At 35.3% G+C, this 14,336-nt stretch overlaps 1 protein-coding gene across 6 annotated transcripts in view; it reads left to right on the top strand.

Moving 5' to 3' along the window:
* LOC115208949 (probable phospholipid-transporting ATPase IIB) overlaps window positions 1-14,336 on the top strand; it is a 105,924-nt gene that overhangs the window by 34,110 nt on the left and 57,478 nt on the right. For 4 of the 6 annotated variants that reach the window (XR_004999935.1, XM_029777117.2, XM_029777119.2 and 1 more), the window contains exon 2: window positions 7,748-7,921. Coding sequence is in view for 5 of the 6 variants with exons in the window: in XM_029777117.2 (XP_029632977.1) it covers window positions 7,748-7,921 (174 nt within the window). In the remaining variant the exon portion in view is untranslated. Of the gene's footprint in view, window positions 1-3,536; window positions 3,682-3,702; window positions 3,727-7,747; window positions 7,922-14,336 lie in introns of those variants that run through there. The other 2 variants (XM_036504447.1, XM_036504451.1) reach the window with 2 other exon arrangements.

Here is a 14,336-nt window from a genome sequence, read left to right as displayed (position 1 = left end):
GTAAAGTGCTATGGTTTTTAGATATAAATTGTATTTAAGACATTTACAAGATAATATGGGAATTGATCACCTATTTATATGTTCTGCTAATTCTGTTGTATCAACATTTATAAATTTTTTATTGGACGAACCGAACAACTTACCCTTCCTTATATCATTTGAAAAATCATAGGCAATTTTATAGTCACTGAACCACCAGTAAATAGGCTACCCCGCCACCACTGTCTTGTACCTAATTGAAATTTTTTTATGTTTATGATTTAGAGCAAAGACCCAGAAAATGAATAGCAATTAGTTGTTATATATATGTGAGCGATTTGTAAAGCTGTCACACAGTAGGACTTTAGCTTATTTAATGTGGGCATGTCAAATTTTTCAGCTCTCTTCTTACACAAGGGACTTCTGTTGCTGATTTGAATTATTTATAGTTGTTTGTCAATTTTCGTGTAGCTCTTTTGTTACTTATGTCTTTATTAAAATGAATGACTTCAGATATCCTCTTTTGAGTTAAAACTCCTTGCCTATGTATATTATGATCATCATTGTTTAATGTCTGTTTTCCATACTGGCATTGGTTGGACGGTTTGACAGGAGTTGTCCAGCTGAGGAGCTCTTCAGACTCCAAATTGTCTGTTGTGGCATAGTTTCTATAGATAGATGCCCTCCCTAATGTCAACCACTTTACAGAGTGTGCTGGGTGCTTTTTATGTACCACCGGCATGGGTGCGTTTACACAGTATTGACAAACGTGCATTTTCTGTGGCACCAGCACCTGTAAAGGACAAGCCTGTATGTATGGATGACAACAATTATACTTGTTTTGACATGTCTTCTCAAGTACAACAAATCACCACAACTCCCAGTCTCTTTTCATTTCCTCAGCGAGGCCCAGTATCGAAAGACCCTTTCTTACCACTTCATCCCATGTGTTCCTAGGTCGACCCCTTCCACATGTTCCCTCTACAGTTATAGCTTTGTACTTCTTTATACAACTGTCCTCATCCATATGCATCATATAACCAAACCAGTGCAGTCTTCTCTCTTGCACATATCTGATATCTCTTATGCCCAGTTTTCCTTTTAAATCACTCACACTCTCTTGTGTGTACACTGACATTACCCATCCAGTGAGCATGCTAGCTTCAATACTTTCAAGCCTTTGTTAGTCCTCTGTAGTCAAGGCCCATGTTTCACTATCATGTAGCATAGCTGTATGTACACAGGTATCAAACCATCTGTCCTTCCTTCTGGGAGTGAACTTTGCCCAGCCCATTCCCATTCTAGCAACTGCACTGTCAGAACTCTATCCTCCACTGCTAATTCAGTCACCTAAGTAACAGAAGCTATCTACTACTTCTCAAGATCCCATCAGGCATTTGAGGGAGTCTATTCTCTGCATATTTTTAGTGCATATTGTACTCACACATTTGCTACATACAAAGACTATTTTCTCTATTAACCTTTTGTCAGTGAACAGGTCGCGGTTTCAAGTGACAAAAATATTTTGACACAAATTAAATTTAAATGTTGTGTGAAACTGTTAGTTTCACTTCAACATTTAAATTTAATTTGTGTCAAAATATTTTCGTCACTTGAAACTGCGACCTGTTCACTGACAAAACTTTATATATATATATATATATATATATATATATATATATATACACACATACATGGGCATAGGTGTGGTTGTGTAGTAAGAAGCTTGCTTCCCAGCTACATGGTTCCAGGTTCAGTCCTATTGTGTGACACATTGGGAAAGTGTCTTCTACTGTAGTCTTGGGCCAACCAAAGCCTTGTGAGTGGATTTTGTATGCAGAAGCTGAAAGATGCCTGTTGAATATCTGTGTGTATGTACCTGTCTTTGTGTCTATGTTTGTCCTCCACCACTTCCTGATAACTAGTGTTGGTGTGTTTATGTACCTGTAACCTAGTGGTTTGACAAAATGAGACTGATGGAATAGGTATCAGGCCTTAAAGAAAAAAAATGTACTGGCATCAAATTTTTTATGGTAGTGCCCTAGCATGGCTGCAGTCTAATGACTGAAACAAGTTAGAGATAAAAGATATATATATAAACAACTATAGCAGATGTATTTACACTGAAGTTAATGTTAGCAAGGCAAGTTTAATAGCAAATATTTTATGATTGAATTTCTCGATTTAGTTGTCATTCAATATTCTAACCTAGATATGTTAACCCTATTTCAACAGAGAGAAAAATCATTGATTACCTGATATGTTTTATATAAATCTTACTGTGACTTCTTTTTACCTGTTGTGATAAGTGATTTTATTTCACTTATTGTTGTAGTTGTTCAGCCCTAGATCAGCCCTGATTGAGCAGAGCTATGATTAAAGGAGTTCCAGCTGAGATCATTTCATCTTTTATATATATATATATATATATATATATATATATATTCATCATCATCATCATCGTTTAACATCCGTTTTCCGTGCTAGCACGAGTTGAACGGTTCGACCGGGGTCTGGGAAGCCAGGAGGCTGCACCAGGCACCAGTCTGATTTGGCAGTGTTTCTACAGCTGGATAGCCTTCCTAAAGTCAACCACTCCGTGAGTGTAGTGGGTGCTTTTTATGTGCCACCGGCACATATATATATAGGCGTAGGAGTGGCTGTGTGGTAAGTAGTTTGCTTACCAACCACATGGTTCCGGTTTCAGTCCCTCTGCATAGTACCTTGGGCAAGTGTCTTCTACTATAGCCTCGGGCCAACCAAAGCCTTGTGAGTGGATTTGGTAGATGGAAACTGAAAGAAGCCTATCGTATATGTGTGTGTGTACGTTTCTGTGTCTGTGTTTGTCCCCCCAACATCACTTGACAACCGATGCTGGTGTGTTTATGTCCCTGTAACTCAGTGGTTTGGCAAAAGAGACTAATAGAATAAGTACAGTCAAATGACTGTAACAAGTAAAAGAGTAAAATAGTATATCTGTGTATATATATATATATATATATATATATATTGACCCTATGCCTTTCCTTTTATAAGCTGAATACAGGTATGACTGTGTGGTTAAAGAGGTTAGTTTTACAACTAGGTGGTTTTGGGCTCAATTGCACTGCACAACACTTGGTCAAATGTCTTTTATCATAGTCTTAGGTTAAGAAAAGCCTTTCGAGCGAAATCTAGAAGATAGAAACTGTGTGGATGTTTGTTTGACAGATTGTTTCTGTTTTGGGGTAGTATACTTAATCTGTTGCCAGGTTTAACACCACCTCCTGACCCTTGGGTGCTTTTAGCTGAGTCCACTCAATCTAGATGTTTGATCTGAAGACAACTTTCTCCTACTAGTCATAGATGCCTTGAAAATGGCTATGGACACTACCCTTCCTAAGCCATTAAAATTGAATAAATAAATAAAATGATAGTAGGGTATGATTTGAGGGATTTTGACTGCTATTTCTTGCAGGCTAAGCAACTGTATTGAAGCTCTTTTGTTGGCAGTGTTTAACTACAGTTTTGTTACACTGGTGATGACCTACATATACATATATATTACTTAAGGTGAATGTTACTCTATCATTGACTGGCTTCTTGCTGGATCAAACAGATGGCTTTTTGATCTGTGCTCTTTACCTACCAACAAAGTTACTGATTGTAAAAATTTGTCTGGATCTTTAATTAACTTCTACTATCACATAGAACACAGTGGAGGTATGCTTTAAAATAATTTGTTGCTTGTGAGAATTTAGTAAATGTGTAAGTTTGATTTCAACAGTTTTCTTTCATGCTTCAATTTTAGTAATTGCGTTCTCCATTGTTACTGCTGGTTTTTACTGCTGGCCTTACAAGCTGCTGTACTCCTACACAAATCATTTCAATACAGTATCTAACATTCCATTCATTCAAACAATTTAGCATATTATTTCAGTATTCTATAAATATTTGTAAAAAATATCTAATTTTTTTCTACTCTTCTGTAATGGCTTAGGTTTTTGTCATACATAACATTGTTGGGTCTGAAAAAACATTACAAAATGTTTCAGATTTTAAGTATTTAATATCTGAAATAAGTGGTGAGCTGCAAGAGTGATTAACATGTCAGGCAAAATGCTTAGCAGCATTTTTCCATCTTTATGTTCTGGGTTTAAATTCTGCCAAAGTTGACTTTGCTTTTCATCCTTTCAAGGTCGATAAAATAAGTACCATTTGAGCACTGAGTTGATATAATTGACTGGTCCCATCCCCAAAATTGCTGGCCTTGTGCCAAAATTTGAAACCAGTCTATAAAATATTGTTTCAAGGAGTTCATCCTGCTAAAGTTTAAGTTGACGCAGACAATTTAGCTTTTTGTCAGCTTTTTATGAATGAATACCAAGAAATATTTCTGTTACTTTTGTGTATGAAGTGCTGTGTTTAGCAATATTCTCCAGAAACCCTAATAGAGAAGTAGGTAAGAAGATGAGTGACAATATTGTTAATTGAAAGCAAGTGTAAATTGTTGGACAGGCTAGATGGGCGCAAAGAGAAAAGAGACAAAGTTCAAGTGATGTTTGGTGTAGAGAGAAGCTGAAAGGTGGATACAACATACTTAGTCAAAAGTTTTGTAAATATACATCACAGCAGCCTTTCTTTTGTCATTGTTTTCTGTTATACAGTGACTACCACTGTAATTAGGTACCCATTACTGGTTTGCCTAACTTGCTTGGAAGACATGTAGATGGAGAGAGAAAGAGAGAGAGCAAGCAAGCAGAAAGCTTTTGCTTTCATTTAGCAACTTTAGAAAATAAAGCTGTAGGAATGAGAGATACACTTGTTTGATCCCAAATAGGTGTGTAACAAATAGCTTCCTAAGATGTAGATCCAGTTTCAAATCTTAGTTTAGAATCTAGGAAGCTATTTATTACAGGTGTCTCTATTGAAGAAGATGCTGAAAAAGTCTGATATGGATCAGTTGAATTGATATTACAGTTCATTTTTTTTATTGTGTAAAGATTCTAACAATTTTGTTTGATGATTCCTGGGTGAGTGGAGATTGTGTTTGTGTAGAAAACAAAGTGGTTAAGGGAATCTGTTGGGTTTAATAATAGAGTTGTTACCAAACATGAAGACTGTGTAAGGAAGAATGTCCAAAATTAGCAAATTTTTTGACTAGAGATCAGAACCAGAGGTTTAATTAAAATTAAAAGAGAAATTTTATGCCATGCGCTGAATGAAAAATATATTTTTCTTAGTTAGTTAGTTAATTTTTTGGCTCAAAAAGCAAAAAGCAAGGCCATGTAGGGGGACATGGAGTTATGTACAGGCTGGTGTTCATGTAAAGAGTTCAGGCCACTTGTGGTCAAGGTAGACTTTGAACCGAGCGGTCGTCGGCATCTTCACCATCTCGTCCGGCAGCTTATTCCACGGATCCGCAACCCGGACGGAGAAAACCCCTCTCCTTCGATTGAGATGAAATCGTTGCAGATAGAGCTTTTCGGAATGACCCCACAGCCGACGCTCTGGAACAGGAGTGAAGAACAGCTCTTTCGAGAGGTTACACTTTCCGCTTATGATGTTGTGAGCAAGAATGAGATCACCACGGCGTCGTCGTTTTTCTAGATTAATTCAGTTTCTTTATCTTCCTTTTGTCTTTTGTAATTTCTGTATTTTACTTAAACTCACATTTTTCTCAAATTTGTAACACTTTGTTTGCAAAAACTGTTAGACTGTAAATTGCACACAGTTGTGTGCACACACAGTGAAATTCACAGATTTTTTTGAAAATTAAGTGATTTGTGATCAAAGAAAAGCAGACAACTTAATTTGTTTCAATTACGTGGTGTGTATTTCTTTGAAAGTAGTAAACTATCATATCTTATATATATATTTTACTTGTTTCAATCTTTGGATTGTGGCCATGTTGGGGCCCCACCTTAAAGGGTTTTAGTCAAACAAATCAATCTCAGTACTTATCTTTTTTTTTTTGGATGTAAACAAATGAACACCGGTTGTCAAGCATTGGTGGTGGTGGTGGGTGACAAATACAGACACAAAGACACACATACAAGAATGCACACACACATGCATGCACATACACACACACAAAATAGGAGTGACCTTCTTAACTACACAGCCATGTCTGTGCCTATACAGAAGTACTGTTTTTTTAAATTTATCATTTTGGTGGATTTTTATGAAATATGAAATAAAATTTTCTCTGTTAAGAATGCACACTGATTACTTTCCATATATTTTGTGAAAATATTTAATACAAAATAGAATATTCTTAAGAATTAAAATCATATGATCTGTGCTATTTATAGCTGTTATAGCCCTGACCTTTGTACCTAATGTCCAGCTTCCAGAAATTTCATTTTATAGAATTAAATCATTCAAATCGTCAGGCATATTTTGCTAATAAATTCTGTGATTTTTTTGATGAATTAAGAAAGCAGGATATTAATTTTGAATCTCAAAAGTCATTAAATAGATTTTCTGTTAGATTTTCTTTACAATGAGAGTAGCATATAGGAAAATGACAGAGAAAAGTTAACTGCAATACTATTGTTTGTATTTTATTGAAACAGAGGATTATTGTTAACAAAAACATAATTCTATTCAAACAATAACATACAACAGGTTTATTAGGGAAAGTAATTCAGATAAAAACTTGAAAAATTAATCTGCTTAATTTACAAATTGGAAATTTGGATATATAATTAGTTAATTTACATATTTCATTAGATATTTACAGTGACAATGAATTTTTTTTTACTGATGGCAGTATTTTTGAAGAGTGTATTGTGCATCTATGAAATAAATTACTTGTTTGATTTGTTTATAAACCAAAAAGCTTGTGAAAGTATCTCGAACATCTTACTTATTTGGGCACTGAAGTTTTGATGTTTAACAGCTGACTTGGTGGAAGCCTACAAGATTATCCACCATCCTTTCAACATCAACAACTTTGGCCACCAGTTTGAATTCCTTATCCCTACCAACCATGAATGTGCTTATAAAATTATATTTTTTGTTAATTGTCAGGATGCTGCATTCTACAAAAATTCCATGCTTTCTGAAATTCACCAACACTACTCCTGACATACCTATGCACCCTTATTCTTTATGATTCTTTTGATATTCACTTTTCTCTATTTTTGTGTTTTATTCTATGTACTGTATATGTACTTGTAGCTTTCATTAATGTCTTTCTTTATTTGACTTATGTCTGCTGTCTGTCCACTCTTTTAACCTTTACAGACTGAATTGTAGTGCATCTAAGCACTATATACAATAAGCTCATTGTTATATATTGCAAACTGTTCAATTTAGTGGTTGTTATGTTTGGGGACAGGAGCATTCAATGGCCAAATATTTGAATTAAACAAATTATATTTTTAGCAAAATCAGACTTGTTACAATTTAAAAATAAGTATTTTACACAATGCTACACATCAAACTAATGTTTGTTTATTTGTAACAAAAGAATGGTTTATCTCAGAGACTATAGAGTAGAATTAACATAGTCTCTAATATGTAGTGGTGAACTTTGGGGGATCAGCTAAAATATTTTCAATTTTTTGTTTTTGGATTTGGTTTGCAAGATTCTTTATATGAGTTTGTGTGTTGAAGCATATTCTGTTGTGTCTGGGGAGAGTAATTTTCTTTTTGTGTCTTATAATGTAACACATTCACCGGTAAAATTTCCACTTATTTCTTATTTTTATTTTCTTAAAATTTCCTTGCATCTTGCAACCTTTTCAATAGTTGACTCTCTTTCAATTTTTGTTTTCTTCAGACAATATGACGGCGAAGATGAAGATGGAATGGATGAAGTTCCTTTGATGTTTAATGGTGAAGACTTCGAAATGGACGAAAGCGAATCGTTGATGAAACAAAAACGTTCCAGGTGTCCTCGCCTGAGAACTTTAGGATATTACTTATCTGAAGGCTGGTGGCATGTGTGCTGTGGGTAAGTAATGCAACAGTTTGTTTTTGCTGTTTAACCCTAAGTCAATCTGACCAATGATCAAATGCATTTCAGCTGAGACCATTTGGACTTGTTAGATACGCTTATGATTATATTGTCTAACATGCCCATTCTGTACTCAAGATAGTAGGGTGTGGTTTGAGGGAAATTTAGCTGCTATTTATAACAGGTTGAACAACTATTTAGAGACTCTTTCATTGGTTCAGTTTTTTTGCTTATTATTTAATAGGAGGAGGAGGGAAAACTAATACCTGTTTGTGTAAAGGTGGGAGGGAGATTCTATTGAGGACACATTGTATAGTAGCTATTTCACCAAGCTATCCACAATGTACTATCAAATCACATTGCATCAAGTTCTCACAATTCTATTCTCCCATATTATATATATCTGCACATTCCACACATTTCTTATGTTCTTTTACTGGGTTCAGTCACTGTACTGTGTCTATACTAAGGTACCATCTTCAAGGGTTTTAATTGGTCATATCAATACCAGTACTTATTTCAGTTTTGTACTTATTGAGCTTGAATCAAGTACTGTACTTATTTTATAGTTGGTGGGAATAATGGTTACTGCAAGGTATGTTAGGGACTAGGGATGATGAGAGAAAGGGATAGAAATGTGTAAGATAGGTTGGATTGGAGGTGAAGTGCATCTTGGTTATGAGGAGCAGAAGATATCATAGTGGTGATAGACTAGACAGAGTGAGGGGACAGCATGTTGGTGGGGCAAAGGTGTCGTAAATGTGACCTATGCCAGTGTAGCATAACTGGCCCATTTAAGAGTACCCTTCAATCATTGGGCAATTAACCATGCTTGAGAAGACCTGTTAAGTGAAATCATTGTTGTGGCCGATGCCAGTGCTGCCTGACTGGTTTCATGCAGGTGGCATGTAAAAAGCACCATTCGAGCGTAGTTGATGCCAATACTGCCTGACTGGCCCTCATGCTGGTGGTACGTAAAAAGCACCCGCTACACTCTCAGAATGGTTGGCGTTAGGAAGGGCATCTAGTTGTAGAAACCTTGCCAGATCAGATTGTTACCTGGTACAGCCTTCTGGCTTGCCAGTCCTCAATCAAACTGTCCAACCCATGCCAGCATGGAAAGCAGATGTTAAATGATGATGGTGATGATATATATATATATATAAATTCACACATAGAATGTATTCATGCATAATGTAGATAACATAAATGTTTTCCTTTTAAAACAAGGTTGAACCTGACAATGAAATAGGTTGTGTCAGCATTAACTGACTTTAGCCACTGTTAAACTTATCATAGATCATCAAGTTTCTACTTTGACTACAATCTGTTAATGACACCTGATACCTCTTTACTCAGCTTTCCTTAAATTACCTGAGTAGGTAACATACTTTCCTGATTACTGTCAGATAAGGGTTAATTCATGTCCTTGATTTTATATCCTCACCTGATCTCAATAAATTTGCACTGGTTAACTCTGTCATATTAATCTCTCACTCTCTCTGTCACACACCTACCATCTCTCTCACTTCCTCATGCACTTTTTATCTTTCTGTCTCTTTCACTCATACATACACACACGTTCTCACCCTTGTACACACTCTTGCTTTCATATACTGTCTCTCCCACTTGTACACATACTCTTGCTTTTACAGATTCTCACTCTCACTTACTCTTTCTCCAATTTTCTGTCATTGAGGACTCTCTCTCTAGGGTTTCCAACGAATGGCTTTATTTATTACTTCAGTGAAATGCTCCTAGGAGTCAGAAATTTTGTCACTCAAAGTAGTATATTGCTTGGTTGGTGAAGAAATGGTCTATTGAGAGTTAAGTGTCTTGGTTTACGGACCTAGTAAAATGAGTTATACCACTCTGTGGACCTATATACAGCCTGGTAGACTAAACTAATGACAGCTAAGTATCTTGACCATGGACACAGTGCCACCACATATTCTAGCTACATGGGTTGATCTGATGACTGTTGTATAGACACTGTACAGTACCTTACATTAGAGTACTTATATAGAGTCATATAGACTGAGCTGTTAGTATTTATATTGTCATGGACACAGTACTATGAGCAATACCACATTGATGTACCTACTTCTTACTAGATGGGCTGGGCTGTTGACAGCCAATCATCTTGACCATGGACACAATGCCAACACTTGTCCTAGCTAGATGGCCTAAGCTATAGATTGCTGTATCGGTCACGGATACAACACAATAACCTGTATCCAATTGGAGTACCTACTTCTTACTAGATAGACTGGGCTATTGACAGCTAAGTGTCTTTACCATGTACACAATACTATCACCTTTTCTTAAGAAAAGGGAACAGTGCCATAAACATTACAGGCTGTCCCAGAATGAAGAAGTTGATAGTTACAGGTATATCAGGAATAACTGAAGGATGCTATCAAAACTGAAGTTTTGTCATATATGAAACATCAATAAATTCCTGGAATATGAACCAGTGACCTTTCAGCTAGTTATTCAATACTCTATCCACTCAACATCTTATGGTGGCTGATTTAATATTTTAGTAAGAATTTCAGATGTCTTTCTTTATTTTGATTTACTTCCAGAAACTTTTCTCTTATAAATATTTTTTCACTTCCTTTTGCTCATATCAGTCATTGGACTATGGTCATACTGAAGTACCACCTATGCTGGTTGTTTAGATTCAAAATAGATCCAACTTTCTTTTATTGAAGTGTTAGAGGTAAAGTGTATGAGCAGATAAGGAATATATTAGTAAATTGTGGATGATGAGTTCAATTTCACTACTGGTATTTCACTCTGATCTTGTATTGAACAAATTGTTCAATTCTACATAACTGAAACCATGACACTGAATAATAAGTCCTGCAACTTCCTGGGAAATGTGGTAGTGAAATAGTATCACATTCAGGGTTGGCTGTCTCATCATTTATTACTATAGAAAATAGAGTGAAGCACCACCTCTGCAACCTACAGTTTATAAGCAAGGGATGTTGTAAGTAGCATATTTAGGTGGTTGATGTAGAGATGATAGGGGCATATTGTTGTTTAGCTCCAAGTTAACCCTAATTGAGAAGACTTATGATCAAAAGACTTTCCAGTCATGATCATCCTGCCTTATTCTATGTGTCCTTCCATTTTTAAACAGTAGGATATGAGAGAGATTTGACTGCTATCTGAAGTAGTTTAAACCCCATATCTGGAGAGTTCCTCATTAGTTTGTACATAAGAGCTTTATAGTTTTGATTTCAAATCCATCTAAAATTAATGTAACCTTTTAATTTTTTAAGGTTTCATAAAATAAATACACTATATGAGACGCATAAGTTAATGATGATGCCAGTGGTGTTGGGAGACAGTGTGCAATAGCTACTTGAGATGGGAAGTAGTGAAAGATGGGTGCAGTGTCAACATTACTTGAGATGGAAGACAGAGAGAGAGAGAGAGAGAGAGAGAGCATATGGTGGCAATAGCATTGACATAATTTCAAATAGGAAAAAGTGTGAGATGGCAGAGTTGTCAACATAGTTCATGATGGGAAAATGTCGGTGATAGTGGTGTCAATATTATTCCAGGAAGGCAACAAGCTGGCAGAATTGTTAGCATGTTGGGCAAAATGCTTAGTGGCATATCCATTTTTACATTCTGAGTTCAAATTCCGCTAAGGTCAACTTTGTCTTTCTTCCTTTTGGGGTCTTTAAAATAAGTACCAGTTGAGCACTGGGGCAGACAATTGACTTAGTCCTTCCTCCCAAAATTGATGGCCTTGTGCCAAAATTTGAAACCAATTTATTCCAGACTGGAAGCTGGTGAGCTAGTAGAATCATTATTGCCCTGATAAAATACTGAGTGGTATTTCTTTGGACTTTGTTCTGAGTACAAATGCCACTGGGGTGAACTTTGCCTTTCATCCTTTTGGGATCAATTAAATAAAGTACTAGTTGGACACTGGGATCAAGTGCTTATTTCCCATCACTAGAATTGCTATTGCGTATAACAGTAATTATGCCCTGCAAAAGAACTACCTTAACTCAGTTGGTCAGATTGTTAGAAATAGCAACTAAATTTCCTTTAAATCATGCCTTACTGTCATAAAAGAATGAAAAGAATCTTTGGAAAATATAGTTTGATATATTATGCTTCAAAAGAAGAGAGACTGATTACTGGCTGGCTCTTTGACAAAAGGCCGACTCGATCAGGTTTGACCAAAAAGTAACCAAAACAATGACAACAACAATAACCAACTATACTGTATATGCTAGAAAAGTAGACTCTAAATATTTCTTTTGGTTATTAATGAAAGTGTTATTGACTATGTAAACTCTTCCAGATGTGGCTTGACACAGATGTGGGTGTGGTTTGTCAGTGTTAATCTATCCACATTTTTTACTTTTTTCTGACGCACACATGCATTCGTAATTTATTTAATATACATTATGTAATATATACACATGCAGATCAATACGCCCACACGCATCCGCTATTTACACACACACACACACACACATTTTCATGTACAGACACATGCCAATAAATAGACTGTTGGGAGAAGAGAACTACATTAAAGAGTTTACTACAGCATAGACACAGTTAAATGTTTGTTTTTCAAATATAGTATATCACACCTATGTGAGAAATGAACCTGTATTCTTTGTGTTAGCTTCTCCAGCTGAGCCATAATTCCTAATCTATTAACTATAATTACAGCTGGCATTTATAGGTTGCTTTAAATTAGTCTTTTTAGTGTTTTGAATTAGAATTCTAAATTGTCTGTTTCCATAGAAACATTTATTGTTTCACTGATATTGTTTTTATTATATTGTATGTATTTTTGGTATTCATCTAATACTGTAAAATTACAAAGTTTCTTCGTACCTAACTCTCTTGGTGCATTGATGAAAATAAAACCACTATAACTAAAATAATGTCTCTGTTCTCCAGCTTCAGTCAGCTTTGATTGAGCAAATGTATGACATTATTAGTTGACTTAACAAACTAGGTGTGATCCAGAAACCCATTACTATGGATATACCACACCTCTACTTAGCTAAGGATATCACTGTGCACTCAGACATACAAGGGTTTCATCATTTCTATATGTTTAAATCTTATCAGAAAGCAAGTATTTTGGGTCATCTGTTAAGGAATGCAAGCCTATGTTGTGTATGTGTAGGAGTGTCTCTCTCACTTTATTCACACTCACCAGATATAAACCACTTGATCAACTCTGTTGACTCTATAAATAGCCACCCTACTTACATCGCTGAGATGTTGTTCCCTTTCAGATGTTGTCCTACTCTCTAACCTACAATATCTACTATTTTGTTTTTCTGTCCATAGAACTTTTATAATTTTTCTAAAATATGAAACACAGATTTTAATAAAAATTGTTGAATAAAAGTTGTTCAATAAAAAGAAATGTCAGCAAATAGAATTTGTTGGAGACAAGCTGATCATGATAGCAAATAGATCAATAGTTGATTGAGTGTACAAGTAACAAATGTTACAAACAACAATAGAAATATCTAGATTAACATAAAAGAGTGTATCATGCCAGTTATATTATTTAATTTTATAGGAATTCAGATAGTGACTTTGGGTCAGGGATTTAATATGATTTGCTAAGCTGATTTAATCTAAATCTTTGCCTTTGAAGAGTTTCCAGAATGAATGATTTAATTTTAGAGACTAATTTCTGAAGATTTAATAATAATATGGAGAATAAAGAATTCTTTGTAGATTTTTATGTGGTTTAATGAGTACTATCAGTTTTATCAAATGTTAGGGTATCCTGAAGATGAAATGGCAGTTTATTACAGTAAATTAAGGCTGCATCATTAAGTGAAAGACATTCTATTGATAATTATTCTGTGAATGAGGCTGGTTATGTTTAGTTGAACACTGTTGTTTTGTAACTTAACTTTTTGATTATATCTCTCATTAAAACTTTAGTTTCTTTCTTCAAGCCAATACGATTTTTTGACTTGCTAGAAACAGTAGTCAAATCACCCTTAAATCACACCCTACTACCTTATTTGTATATTTTTATATGCAATTAGTGAATGAGCTTTGATAGATACAGGTTTCTAGTGGACCAATTCACTGGTTCCTGATGTCAAAGGTGACAGAGAAGTGTCTGAAGAAAAAATACTACGATGAAATTCATTTTGAAAAGTAGTTTTTTTTCTCTCTTTATTCACAAATTTTGGGTCTTCTTTAATCATTTCACAAAATTTGAGTCTTCTCTAATCATTTCACCACTGGAGAAGATTGGAAGGAGTCCTTTCTGCAATATGGACATATATTCAGTACAATTTTTTTTCTGTCTAACCTTTTCTTTCTCTCTCTCCCCTGTTGATTGTTTTCAACCATCATCATCACCAGTACCACCACCATCGCCACCACAACT

The sequence above is a fragment of the Octopus sinensis genome, linkage group LG1, assembly GCF_006345805.1.
Source record: "Octopus sinensis linkage group LG1, ASM634580v1, whole genome shotgun sequence".
Classification (NCBI taxonomy): Eukaryota; Metazoa; Mollusca; class Cephalopoda; order Octopoda; family Octopodidae; genus Octopus; species Octopus sinensis.
The sequence above is the reverse complement of the archived record's forward strand: the minus strand, read 5'-3'. Positions and strand labels throughout refer to the sequence as shown.